Below are 15,040 nucleotides of genomic sequence, written 5' to 3' on the forward strand. Positions count from 1 at the left end.
AAACTTTTTCCCTACAAGTCTAAAGTAGATAAGGAAGCTGTCTTGCTTATAAACTTCAGTAAGATCACACAATGGCCCTTATAATACATTTCCCCTTCCTTTCTTAAATATTTTGCAAAGCCCTGGAGAAGATAGTTTTTTGGGGAAAGACACAACAAATTGAGGGATTTGTGCCTGTCAAAAGGAAGCACACAATCTATTTATATTCAGGAAAAAAAGTTAAAATGCTTATAATGCAGTACAGTTTTGAGTGTGAATGACCACAGTGCAACCAAAATAAAGGTTAAATGGATGAAGAATGAACACTCCCTGGGTTGTGATTCTGTATTCCAGTGTTGTGTACACTGGCTCTTATATCATTCTCCTCTTGCAAGCAAGGGAAGAATAGAGACATACCTGAGGACATTTTTAGTAGTTTCTTGGGAGAAGACTGTTTTGTTGTGTAATGATCTTAGAATTTACCCCTTTCTAGGAAGTGCTAAGGTGCTTAGAACATTTAATTACCTTACAAAAAAGAGGAACTTGGCTTAACCTATTATACCTTATTTAATGGATGAGAAAGTGGATTAGAAGATAAAAGGTGTGAAACTACCAAGGGAATTAACTTGTTTTACTATAATTAAGAGAGCAGATAAAAGGCAGAGACTTTAATTATGTTGATATCTCTTTATCTAAAACCACATAATATAGTATTATCACATTCTTTTTTGTGATAGTTATTTTTAAATTTAGTTTATTGAAGTATAGTTGATTTACAGTGTTAATTTCTACTGTACAGCAGTGATTCAGTTATATATGCATTCTTTTTTAAAAAAAATTTTATTTATTTATTTTTGGCTGCGTTGGGTCTTTGTTGCTGTGCGCAGGCTTTCTCTAGTTGTGGCGAGCAGGAGCTGCTCTTTGTTGCAGTGTGCAGGCTTTTCATTGAGGTGGCTTCTCTTGTTGCAAAGCACGGGCTCTAGGTGAGCGGGCTTCAGTAGTTGCGGCACGCGGACTCTAGAGTGCAGGCTCAGTAGTTGTGGCGCACAGGCTTAGTTGCTCCGAGGCATGTGGGATCTTCCTGGACCAGGGCTCGAACCCGTGTCCCCTGCATTGGCAGGCGGATTCTTAACCATTGCGCCACCAGGGAAGCCCCTGCTACTTTTTTTAATATTCTCTATCACAAATTCTGAAATTGTTATTTTGCCAAAATGTTTGAATTCAGTATTTAAAGTTATTTTCAATGACTTGACTATTGTGACTTTATTGCAGACTTTTGAATCAGCTGTGCAAGAGAATGTCAGCATTAATGGGCAAGCATGGCAGGAAGCTTCAGACAATTACTTTATGGGTATGTGATTTCGCTTTGTCCCTCTGTCATTCATTTCTGAGTTATTTTTGTGGCTAGTTTTATTTATTAATTTAATTTAATTTTATTTTATTTTTGGTCGTGCTGCGAGGCTTACAGGGTCTTAGTTCCCCAACCAGGGATCGAACCTGTGCGGAGTCCTAACCACTGGACCGCCGGGGAATTCCCTCTAGTTTTATTTTGAGTGCTAATTCTTAATCCCCATTTTCAGTGTCACTTCTTTTAAAATTCCTTTAGTGGAAGAGTTCCTTTGCTGGAAAAAAGAGAAAACGAATCTAGAAGACTATTGAGGTCATAAGCTGAGGCAAGCAACGTAGTGGTTACTGTGATCCTTTATATTGATATATACTATCTGGCATTCCCAACAGGACTTTCATCTGATTAAACTTCAAAAGTACCCTTGTCAGTAGCTTATTGGAAAATACTGTAGAACTATCCCCAGATGAAGAAACAGGTCCAGAGAGTCCCTATGCTTAATACTTTATAAATCAAGTTGTATTTTTACAAGTGATCCTTTGAGTAGATAGTGAAGTGCTCTTAGAAATGTGAAGTTAAACTATAAAACTACCATGTAAAGGATGAGGTCAGTATTTGTAGAAACCTCCTTAATAAAACAGAATATTTTCCTGGTCTAGAGCAGACTAGATTGTACCCTAACTAATGATGTTGACATATCTAAAGAAATAAAAGTTTTAATAGAAAGAAAATGGTCAGTGTAGGAAGGTAAAAATGTAGTAGAAAAAGAATGATCAGTGTGGGAAGAGAGGCAGAACTCTCCAGCAATGTCCAGGAGAAGGGCTGCCCCGCCAAGAGGACTGGAGTGTCTTGTTGGTCCCCATGGAGATAGTACGGAGATTTGACCAGCATAGATTGATATCACTGCTAGCTGTTCAGATTAACCACTTATACCCTTGAGTTTATTCCAAGCCCATCAAGTAATTCTCTGTGGCTATAATTTTTCTCCTCAACATTAAGATAATTCTTTGCCCAGAAGACTTCACTGTTTAATCCTCGGCCTTAATCCTCTTCAAAGTCACCAAAGTTCACTTTCCGGTTTATATATTAAAATGGAAAAAATAACATCAGATTTTCCAGATACTATGAGTGATTGCCAATTAGTGGGGGAGGGGCAGTGTATCAGAATCACCTAGGAGTATTTTCAAACTACACAGCTTCTACTGTGTGTTTATCTGACTCTTGTTCTTTGAAGTCACTTTGGAATTGCTTTATTGTTTGGTCCAGACTGCCTTCAGCAACATGATTCATCAGTTTATAGATTACCATGTATTTTCTGACAGGTTGGCAGCCTGGGTGGATGGCTCTGAAGTGTGGATATTCTCTATCCCTTTTCCCCCTTACAACTCTGAGGGGAAATAGTTGAGAATACTACATTTTTACCTTCTTTCAAGGGCACTTGATAAATGCCAGACACTATGCCAAATTCCAGGAAATAGATGAAAAGATATGGTTCTTACCATTTAGGAGCTCATCATTAAGGAAAGGAAATGGACAAAGAATCACTATTACTCTTTAGGAAGTGGGAGAAGACGTAACAGAGTAGGTTGTTGTTAAAGGAAATGCATTTAATAAGTAAGCGTGTGCTAGACAGAAAGGAGGTAGGAAGGACATTTGAAGCAAAGAGAAAAGCATATGCAAAGGCACAAAGGAGTGATATGTTTGCAAAATGTCAGCAGTGAATTGGGAAAACTAATGACAGATGTGGCCAGAAAGATAAGTTGGGATCAGATCACAGAAAGCCCTGTAGGATATGCTGAGGAATCTGCACTTTATCCTGTAGGTAATAGGAAGCTGGTGAAGGTTTTTAAAGTAAAATTACAGTAGTCCTCTCTTATCTGAGGGGGATGTGTTCCAGGACGCCCAGTGGATGCCTGAAATCTCAGATAGTACCAAACCCTGTATCTACTATTTTTTAAAAAATTTTATTGAAGTACAGTTGATTTACAATGTTGTGTTAATTTTTTCTGTACAGTAAAGTGACTCAGTTATACATATATATGTATATTCTTTTTCATATTCTTTTCCATTATGGTTTGTCAGAGAATATTGAATATAGTTCCCAGTGCTATACGGTACAACCTTGTTGTTTATCCATCCTATATATATCTATGATAAAGTTTAATTTAGAAATCAGGCGCAGCAAGAGATTAACAGCTATAACTAATAATAAAATAGAACAATTATAATAATACACTGTAATGAAAGTTATGTGAATGTGATCTCTCTCCCTCACTCTCAGAATATCTTATTGTACAAATTTAATGCCTTTTCCATCCTAACGAAGGACTTATCATGCAATGTGGCTGTAACTTTTGCAGTTTGAGGTACGACCACAAAGCTAGCACAGATTTCTTTTTCCTTCACAATTTCATGGATGGAAGATTGATTCTTACTGTCGATCTTAGCAAATTCAGCATACAATTTTTTTCCTTTATTAAGTTGTGAACTTTCACCTTTTCATTTAACGGAAGCACTTTACAGCTTCTCTTTGCCATATTTGAATTGCCAGCATCACTACTCTTGTGCTTTGGGCCCATTATTAAGTACCAATAAAATAAGGGTTCCTTGAAAACAAGCACCACAATACTGCAGCAATGGCTACCAAGTGACTAATGGGCAGGATACACTGGACAAAGGGATGATTCAGGTCCTGGGTGGGACAGAGCAGGATGATGCGAGGTTTTCATCATGCCACTCAGAATGGTGCACAATTTAAAACTTATAAATTTTCCATGTAATATTTTCAGACCATGGTTGACCGTGGGTAACTGAAGCTGCGGAAGGTGAAACCACAGATAAGGGTGCACTACTATAACAAGAAAAGGCTTGTGTTTTAGAAAGCTAACTGTTGGCTGTGTGGGGGACAGATTGGAGAAGGGAGAAATTCAAGGGAGAACCTCTAAGAGCTTAGTACGTTATTGCAGTAATACACCAAAATGTGGCGAAGACTTACCCTAAGAAAGGAGAGAAGAGGACGGGTTCAAGAGATGTTAGCAGGTAGAATTAATAGGATCTGTGTCTGATCTAATACATAGAATCAATAAGTAAGCTTCACAAGGGCAGAGGTTTTTGTCTGTTTTGTTCATTGAGATCACTGTGCAAATGAGTGAATGAATAAAAGAATGAATGAATGTGCAAATGAAACCAACTTCCTCCCTGCCCTTCTACCCTGAAAGGACTTGAATTCAGAAGGCCGGACCTGACACATTTAAGAATTAAAAGATAAGTTCCTTGAGAGCAGGGATTATATATTTTTTTTCTCATCACTATGTTTTCAATACTTGGCTTGGCACACAGTACATGTTTGTTAGATTAATGACAAATTGTTCCCTGCTCAAATTTATACATTTCAGTTTTGTAGCTTTATCATTAGGTGGCGCTAAGAAACCATTTTCTTCTCTACATGAATGATTTAGCTGGGAGACTTGTTTTTTTAAACTGATTGTGAAATAGTTACAATATTCCTTTCAGGCTAGTGATTAAACTTTTTAAATAATAAAATATAGGGAAGACTGCTCATTTAAATGAGTATTCAAAGTAAGAAATGACTATATTTTATAATGCTCTCAGAAGAAGTAATTTAATTGGACTTAGTGAATATTCTTTTCACGAATGGAAGACCATACGTGATATATACCTCATTAATCTTTATGATATATATGTTTATGCTGATGTATGTCAGCAGTGTCTCAAAATGTTCTCAAAATATGTAACGTTTCAGACTTCTCCCTAATGAAGCTCTACTCAATAAAATAAATAGATCTATTTCTATCATAGACTTTGACATAGCAGAACACAAATGACGTAAGACCAGTTAAGCTGAGGACCTAGCTCTTTAGTATTTTTAGCTACTTAATATTTGCTGCTTTGTAAAGTGATTTTCAAAATAAAGTTGATGTATCCCCTGCATTAATTTCATCTGGGGTGCTTAATTTCTGGGCCCCATTCCAGAGAACTCTACTAGGAATCAAAATTTCTGCACTTCTCCTTACCAAAGAGTATATACTGTATGATTTCATTTATATAAGATTCTAGGAAATGAAAACTAGAATATAGTGACAAAAATTTGATCGGTGATTGCCTGGGGATAGAGAGCAGTTTGGGAGGAGCAGGAGGGAGAGATTACAAGGGAGCATTAGGAAACTTTTAGGGGTGATGGTTGTGTTCATTATCTTGACTGTAGTGGTGGTTTCAAGGGTATACACATATGTCAAAACTTATCAAATCGTATACTTTGAATATGTGCAGCTCACTGTATGACAGTTACACCTCAATAAAGCTGTTTTTTAAAAAGTAAAAAGAAATTTCTGCACTTCTGACAAGTTCCCCAGGTGATTATTCATTCTTTCAGAGTTTGAGAATCAGTACATTTGACTCTTGAACAACTCAGGTTTGAACTGCAAGAGTCCACTTACACAGGGATTTTTTTCACCAAATACAGTACGACACCATTTGTAGTTGGTTGAATCCACAGATGTGGAAACTCTGAAGTTTCCACAGATGGCAAACTATAAAGTTATGCTTGGATTTTTGACAGCAAGGATGGTTGGTGCCCCTAACCTCCACGTTGTTCAAGGGTCAACTGTACTTTAAAACATAGGAAAGCAACTGATAAGATAGCTTTAGCCAAATCGAAGAAACTCTAAAGTCACCATATCTTTTACGTTTTCCTACCATTTATCCAGTTGTGCCTGTTTCAGATCTAGCTACTCCACTCACTGCTATTGTCACGGCTTTGGTTCAGCACATGATAAAGTCAAAACTTGTTAGCATCCCTGATGTTAAATGTTCTTTACAGTGTGGCTCTTCTATATATTATCATCCTTTTTTCCTTATACTTTAACCTGCAGCCATTTAGATCTTTTTCTGTTTCCTAAAGACTCTTTGATCTTGCAGATACTGTTTTCTCTGCCTCAAATGCATCTCCCTATTATTTTTTTCCCTACCTTTTTTTATGCAGTGGATTTACACTTATATTTCAAGTTCCAAATCAAATGTTATTTTCTCTTTAAAGTCTTAAATTCCCAAGGCAGAGTTAGTGTTCCACTGTTCTTTGTCCTGATAGCATTTTGTTCATATCTCTACTGTATGTATTCAGTTGTTTTGCAGTTGTATGTCTGTTTCTTGCAGTGAACCGTGAGCTCTTAGAGAACAGGGATTATGTTATGTTCATCTTTGTATTTTCTGATTTAGGCTTGGCTTCCCATAGGGGCTCAGTAAGTAATCGACGGTTCAATGAATAAATGAAGCAGTTACCAAAGTGGGGCATCCATTAACTTGCCATATTTGTTTTCCTTAAATTTTGTGTTTTCTAAATTTAGTTTATTATGTTACATTTTCATATAGAATATTAAAAAATGTGTTTTAAGGAATTTTTTGATATTATTTTTCCCTCGAAATAGATTCTGATATCAAAGTCCTTGAAGACCAGTTTGATGAAATCATAGTCGATATAGCCACAAAACGTAAGCAGTATCCCAGAAAGATCCTTGAATGTGTCATCAAAATCATAAAAGCAAAACAAGAAATTCTGGTAAGATGATTTACCTTTAAAATAGTAAATTTTATGTAATGTCTATTTTACTACAGTAAAAAAATTAAAGTATGAGATCCAAGTGGAGGTAAATGACATTTTGTTTTCTTTGTCTTTCCTGCCTCAGTTACTACTGTTTGTCTCCTCCTAAGTCACACTAGGTTTTATTTTTTTTTATTTTTTAATTTTTTTATAAAGACTGTGGTGTGGGGTGGAGTTTTTTATTTATTTATTTATTTATTTATTTTTGGCTGTGTTGGGTCTTCATTTCTGTGCAAGGGCTTTCTCTAGTTGGGGCAAGCGGGGGCCACTCTTCATCGCGGTGCGCGGGCCTCTCACTATCGTGGCCTCTCTTGTTGCGGAGCACAGGCTCCAGACGCGCAGGCTCAGTAGTTGTGGCTCACGGGCCCAGTTGCTCTGCGGCATGTGGGATCCTCCCAGACCAGGGCTCGAACCCGTCTCCCCTGCATTGGCAGGCAGATTCTCAACCACTGCGCCACCAGGGAAGCCGCCACACTAGGTTTTGAATACAGCTGATGATAAAATAAAATAGAATTTGAAGATGGAAGACTGACAGTGACTTAATTCTGAGGCCAGGAGGGAAAAAGAAATGTATTTTTTAAGGCTTTTCCTCTATCCGTCATTTGTGTTTGGCACATTATGTGTATATGTTTATGTATTTTGGAAGACCCTTTAGTTAAATCAATGATGAAGATTGACTACCTGTTTTATAACACCAAAATTTGCTTTGTGAATTGTGTATAATTTGTTTTGCTCCAAAAGTCATGATGAGGTGGAAGTAGGTTTGCTGGGAATGGCATTGCCTCTGGAGTGAGACATACATGTTGCTTTCGATTGTGCTTTACTTTTTGTCATTAGTTTTTGAAATTAGCATACTTTCACATATAAATTTTCTAGTTGCTTTCCTTTCAGGAATTGTTTTAGAGAGTGAAGACAGGTACTTTCTCTAAAACATTTTAGTTATCATTCTGTGAGAAAAAAATGATTATAAGCAAAATTTTTCATTTTTTTCTTCCATAAAAGTCAGTCCTCCAAGAAATACCCCACTCCCTTTGCCTCATCCGCTTTTAAAGTTTCCTCGGGAAAAACATTCAAAATGTATTTATTTTCCAGCATTTCCCTCTCTATTACTACCCTTCCTCCCCCACCAAAACCTAGTAATCAGTATTGCATAAAAGAAAGGAAGTTGGCCGGCCTAGGTGGGGTACTGCTGTGGAAGTTTAAAATTGATGCAAAATGGATGGGGTGAGGATACTAAAGACAGCTTTTTAAAAAAACAAACAAACAACAACAACAACAAAAAAAGCTTTTTGGCTCCTGCTACTTTGGGCAAGAGAAAGGAGAGACATTCTTCGCTTTCTTTTTGCCTGAATTTTGGATCCCGTTCTTATAGTTCTGCTATTGCAGTCCCAGTGTATCACAGGATACGTAGGTAGGCATTAGTGTGCTGATGTGGTAGTGGCCTGGCCGCTTTTTAAAACAGAGTTTCTGTGGGAATATGAGTTCTGAGTTCTAAACACTTGTCTTAAATGAACTTTTGAAAAACAGTCCATTCATAATTTGAAAACTACCTGGTACTTTATAAACACGAGATTCCATCTCTATGCCTCTAATTTGCTTGATTGCTTTTCTCATGCTTTTTTTTTTTTCCTGGTTTTTTTTTTTTTTTTTTTTTGGCTGCACCTTAGTTCCTTGACCAGGGATCGAACCCTGACCCTCAGCAACAAAAGCGTGGAGTCCTAACCACTGGACCACCAGGGAATTCCCTCTTATGCTTTTTTATGGTGCTATATCTTAGTGTATGCAGTAGGTGGCAATACTATAAAAGGTATAATTCAGACTTAGTTTGATCTTTTCTTCTTTTCTCCTCCCTTCGCTACAGATTTTCAGGATCTAATTTTGGGGTTTTTTGTTTGTTTTTATTTTTTTGTGGGGTTTTTTTGGCAAAAGAATGGTACTACTGACTAATAATATATTTGCTTGCATAAACTGAAGGAAATGTTTGTATGAGGCACTACGTTGTTAAATTAAATCTGTTTTATTTTATGTTTAGAAGCAATACCACCCTGTTGTACATTCATTGGACCTAAAATATGACCCTGATCCAGGTGAGTCAGTGTTTATGGTAAAAGTGAAGCATGAGCTTGTAATTTTCAGGAGTTCCTGATACTCTTAAAGGTTTCAGCATCAAGGTTATCTTCCCTTTGATGCTCTAACTCACTACCAGTCATCAGTGTTTAAGTCTTTTTTTCACTTAGGATTATAAGAACTTGCTCTAAACCTTCCAACTCAGAATCTCCAGGGCTAGGACCCAGGAAGCTGGACTTTTATTAAGCACTCTCCTGACCTAGACTATTATAACACCTTGTCAATCTCTAACTTCTGTTATAATACCCTCCCATCTCTAATGCTATTAAACCATCCATTCTTTGCATTACAGCCAAAGTTATACTATTAAAGCACTCATGGTGTCTCTCCTCAGTGTGATAACCATCACTGGTTTCTCATCATTTACAGAATAAAATCCAACAAAACTATAATGTTGAACTTAAGAAGAGGTACATACACTTGTTATGCCTTTGAACTCAATTCTGTGTCCACTTCGGTGCACCCTCTACATCACAAAGAAATAAAATTTATACCAATTTTGTAAATCCAGCAATAGAACCGACTTTGCTAAAAATGTGGATCATATGTATTTTTAAATGACTCTATTCTAACATTTTAAAATTTCTAGCAGTTTTCTTGAGACCTTTTGAAATTTGCCTTTGGTACTCAAGAGTACCATTTCTGAAGTATCAGTAAAACAGTTAAGACCTTCATTTATTTGTATGGGATTTCTATACTTATGGCTTTGAGTACCTCACCCTTGTTGAATTCTGATTTACTTTCTAACATGTCCCCTTGCCCTTCTTAAGTGTCCCAAGCCAATGGGATAAACTGAGAGGGGGAAGTAAAGATACTCTGAAATTGGTTAAAATCACAGCACTCACTGTATTTGATAATAAAAATTGACCTAGGACCTAACACTTAATTGTCATGGTTCACTAAAAAGGGTTAGTTGCCAAAATGCAGTGGTTGACATATACTTGTTTTGGTTTGAACAACAAAAAAATAATAATTGAAAAATGTGTTATCACGATATACTCAAGTATTACTTTTTAACTATAGTTAATTCTCCAAAGAAACTTGGTAACCTTTTTATCTTAGGAGGGAAAACCGGTTTATTTAAATGATCCTTTGACGGTCTACATGATTTTCTTCCTACCATTCCAGTTATGTAGTATTAGTGGAAAAATCTTCTTTGTCATGTGATTCTGACTTCACAGTTAATCAAATAATTAGAATCTATCTTTTGGATAAATTTTGAGATTTTTGTCATTATACATTTTCATAATGTTTATAAGCTTAGAATAGCAACAGCTCTTTAAGCACAGCAAAATTAACTTATAGTTTTATTAGCTGAATGTCCTTAGGCAAGTCACTTGAAACTTGTGACTTGGGCAAGTCACAGGTTTCTTTATGATGAAGTCTACATAGCCTGATGCTTTAGGTGTGAATTCCAGCTCTGTCACTAAATGTTACAGAAATGTCCTGCCTACTCATTGAGGTTGTTATGAATCACATGAGATAAGGGGGTCTATAAACTGTAACTAAAATATATAAGTAGTAGTTTATAAGGAGATGCTATGTAGTAATAACCCTATTATAAATCCTATCCCTGGGCTTCCCTGGTGGTGCAGTGGTTAAGAATCCACCTGCCAGTGCAGGGGACATGGGTTCGAGCCTTGGTCCGGGAAGGTCCCACATGCTGCGGAGCAACTAAGCCCGTGTGCCACAACTACTGAGCCCGCATGCCACAACTACTGAAGCCCGTGCTCCACAACAAGAGAAGCCACCACAATGAGGAGCCTGCACACAGCAATGAAGACCCAGTGCAGCCAAAAATAAATAAATGAATTTATTAAAAATAAATAAATAAATCCTGTCCCTTTTACAGTGGTACACCTTATAATACTACATAGCTTATAATACATTCAACTGATAAAATCATATGAAATTAATTAAAGTGGCTTAGGAGAAAAGTGGAAAGCATAAATTTGTTATAGAAGTTAAAAATCTGAATAAGTTACATGGGAAAACTTTTTAGGGAACTTCTTGGAATTTTGTTTGTTATTAGAATATTATATTAAGTGATATCAGGCTTATTTGAAAGCTGACACTTTTAAAGAACGCTGTCTGGTTTTCAGAACATGCTACTTAAGCAATGTATATAACAATTATTTGGCATAGTTATGTTAGTAACTCTGGGGGATATGGCGATAAAAAAGATTCTCCCCATAAAGGGCTTATGTCTGAGTAGAAATAAGAGATGAACATGAAACAGGATTCTTTCATGCTCTCCAACTGATTCCATTCCTGGTTTTCCCCATCCGAGTAAACAGCACCTTCACCTACGTACTGCTTTAGTGAGAAGTCAACTTTGATTCTTTCCTCTGCTGAACTCCTCATCTACAATCCATCAATAAGTCCTACAAATTATTCCTTTGAAATATAATCTCACGTTCATCCACTTCTCTTCACCTCTCTATTATCACCTCTAATCTAGGTCACTGTCACTCTAGCCAGGATTTGTAGAGATGCTTTCCTGAAGGTGTTCTGTTTCACTCTTATTCTCTTCCAATCCATTGCATACACATCAAGCAGAGTTGATTTTTTTAAAAATTCTTTGAAATATTTCAAACATATAGAAAACATGGAGTATAACATAATGAACATCTTTGTACCTACCACTTATTTTTTTTTTTCTCAAAATTGTGTGTTTATTTATTTATTTATTTATTTTTGGCTGTGTTGGGTCTTCATTTCTGTGCGAGGGCTTTCTCTAGTTGTGGCAAGCGGGGGCCACTCTTCATCGCGGTGCGCGGGCCTCTCACTATCGCGGCCTCTCTTGTTGCGGAGCACAGGCTCCAGACGTGCAGGCTCAGTAGTTGTGGCTCACCGGCCTAGTTGCTCCGCGGCATGTGGGATCTTCCCAGACCAGGGCCCGAACCCGTGTCCCCTGCATTAGCAGGCAGACTCTCAACCACTGCGCCACTAGGGAAGCCCTCTACCACTAATTTTTAAGGGCTATTCATATTTTGCCAAACTTGGATCAGACCTTCTTAGGAATTAAAAGGTATGGATACAGTTGAAACTTTCTTTGTACCCTTCACCATCCCATTCCACTCCCTCTTACTTCAGAAGTAACCACCATCCTCAAGGTTAGTGGTTCCTTCCTATCCATGTTTTTATGCTTTTATTGATACTTTATCAATGTATCCATAAACAATGTATGGCATTTGTTTTAAAATTTTACATAAATTGTATCATACCAATCATATCATTCTGCAACTTATTTTCCCCACTCAATATTTTATACACACATCTCTCTATTCATTTAGTTTCTAAATAATATTCCTGAGTATGAATATACCTCTGTAAATCCATTCCTCTACTGAGGGACACTTACTTTCTTTTTTTGGCTGTTATAAACAATATTACAATGAATATTTTTATACCTGTGTCCTTGTAAAGTGTAAATATGTCACAGATTTTCTGGGGTAGATTTCTGAAAGCAAAATTTCTAGGTCCACAGGGCTTGTCTCTGTTTAGCTTTATTACATATGAGCTTTACTACCCTTCCAAAAGAGTCGTATCAGTTTACCGTCCCACCAGCAATGTTTGAGAGTTCTTGCTTCTCTACATTTTGCCAACAGTTATTACCGTCAGGCTTTCTGTATTTTTTTTTTTTCTGCCAATTTGATGGACATGCGGTAGTATTTAAAGTGAGGTTGAGCATCCTTGAATTGCCTATTTATATTCTTTGCCTGTTTTTCGGTTGGGTTATTTGAATTTGCCTTATTCATTTCTAAGAGTCATATACACAGGCACATGAACGTACATGCACATACACATTATGGATATTTGTGTTATAAGCACTGTAAATATTTGCTCTAAATTTTTGGCTTGTCTTATAACTTTATAATGACCTTTTATATATGTTTACATAAGTTTTAATGTAGTCGGATTTACCAGAGTTTTTCCATTATAAATGCTCTTTCAGTGTCTTTAAGTGTCTATCTGAATGACATAAAGATCCTTTGTTATTTTATTTATAGACTTTTGATTATCATGTTTAGGACTTGAATACAACTGAATTTTTAAAAAAATTTTATAAGGAAGGGATCTAATTTCTACTGTACTGGTAGCCAGTTGTCCTAGCATCATTTATTGAATAGTCCATCTCTTTTCCACTGCTTTGTAATGTCACTCTCTAATATACTAATTTTCCATGTATTTGGGGGTCTGTTTCTGGGCTCTGTCTCTCTTTTTCTTTTTTTTGTTTTTTTCTGGCCACGCGGCTTGTGGGATCTTCCTGGACCAGGGCTTGAACCCATGTCCCCTGCATTGGCAGGCAGATTCTTAACCACTGTGCCACCAGGGAAGCCCAGTGGCCATGATATTTTAAAATTATGAATAAATGTTTAATTTTATTGAACACTTCTTTTGCATCAACTGAGATCATATACTTGTTTGACCAACTTTATTGAGGTATAATTTACATATAATAAAATACATCCATTTTATGCGTACAGTTTGAGTTTTGACAAATGTATACAACTATGTAACTGTGACCACAATTCAGATATAGGATTTTTCATCACTCATGAAGTTCCCTTGTGCCCCTAGATCATATGCTTTTTTGTCTGTAACTCTGTTAATATGGTGAGTTAACAGTGACAGATTTTTCTGATGGTTATCTTTGCATTCATAGAGAAAACCCCACTTCCTCATTAGTATATTTTTTTCTTTTATACACTTGAATTAAATTTACTTATACTCTATACCTGTATCTTATTTAGTATATTAACCTATAGTATATTTGCATCTGTAGTCACACAAAAAATAAACATGTGTTTTAAAACGTACTGAACCTATTTGCAGGGCAGGAATAGAGATATAGACGTAGAGAATGGATGTGTGGACATGGTGGGGCGGGGAGGGGAGGGTGGGACGGGTTGGGAGATTGGGAGTGACATGTATACACTACCATGTGTAAAGAAGATGGCTGGCATGAGCATGCTATAAAGCACAGGAAGCTCAGCTCGGTGCTCTGTGACGACCTAGATGGGCGGGCTGGAGGGTGGGGTGGGTGGGAGGTTCAAGAGGGGGGATATAGATATACATATGGCTGATGCACTTCATTGTACAGTGGAAACTGGCACAACATTGTGGAGCAATTATCCTCTAATAAGGAAAAAAATAATAATAAAGCAGGTGAACTTTAATGAAAAAAATAAAACAAACCATACTGTCCCTTTCCAGTTTTGTCATCAAGGTTATGCTGCCCTCAGAAAACAGTTTCTAAATGTTAGAGATTTTTTGTTCTTTGAAGAGTTGATAAAGTTCATGTATAAAACTGTGAGCCTGGGGTATGTATGGGGGTAAGTTTGACTTAACTGATTTAGTATACTTAATGGTTATTGATTTCTTCAGGTTTTAAATTTTTTTCTTGAATCAATCTTGGTAATATCTGTTTGGAAAATAGTCTCTTTCATCCATGTGTTCAATATGTTGGTATGAAACTGTTTGTAGTAGTTGCTTGTAATTTAAAAAATTTGTTCCATATACGCATATTTCTTAATGTTGTTTGTTTTTGCTTTCTTTTTTCTTGATATCTTGCTGTAGATTTCTTTGTTTTTATTGGTCTTCCCAGAGAGTCAGCTTTTAGTTTTGCTGAGTTTCTCTATTGTTTTTTACTTTTCTGGTTCCTTGAGTTCTGATCTTATCTTTAGTGTGGTCTTCCTGCTTTCTTGAGTTTTCTCTGTTATTTTTAGCTCCTTGAGTTAAACACTTAAGTTTACTTCAGTCTTATTTTTTAATAAATATGTTTAAGGATACAGATTTATCGCTAAGTCCTGCTTTAGCCATATCCTCGAGGCTTGACATGTAGAACTTTCATAATTCAGCTCTGAATATTTTTTTGTTTCCCAATATAGGAGTTTTACTGTTTTCCCTCTTTTTTGCCATCTATCATGTTGATAGATTTTTCTTTATTCTCTTATTTTCCTTTTTTC

General features: G+C 36.5%; 1 protein-coding gene across 1 annotated transcript in view; it reads left to right on the plus strand.

The window, feature by feature from the left end:
- The window catches only part of NSL1 (NSL1 component of MIS12 kinetochore complex), a 51,589-nt gene that overhangs the window by 1,195 nt on the left and 35,354 nt on the right, over nucleotides 1-15,040 (plus strand). Inside the window, exons 2-4 of the mRNA XM_068541466.1 lie at nucleotides 1,252-1,330; nucleotides 6,769-6,899; nucleotides 8,974-9,028. Coding sequence (XP_068397567.1) covers nucleotides 1,252-1,330; nucleotides 6,769-6,899; nucleotides 8,974-9,028 — 265 coding nt within the window. The remainder of the gene's footprint in view (nucleotides 1-1,251; nucleotides 1,331-6,768; nucleotides 6,900-8,973; nucleotides 9,029-15,040) is intronic.

This window comes from Eschrichtius robustus, chromosome 3 (assembly GCF_028021215.1).
Source record: "Eschrichtius robustus isolate mEscRob2 chromosome 3, mEscRob2.pri, whole genome shotgun sequence".
In the NCBI taxonomy this organism is placed as follows: domain Eukaryota; kingdom Metazoa; phylum Chordata; class Mammalia; order Artiodactyla; family Eschrichtiidae; genus Eschrichtius; species Eschrichtius robustus.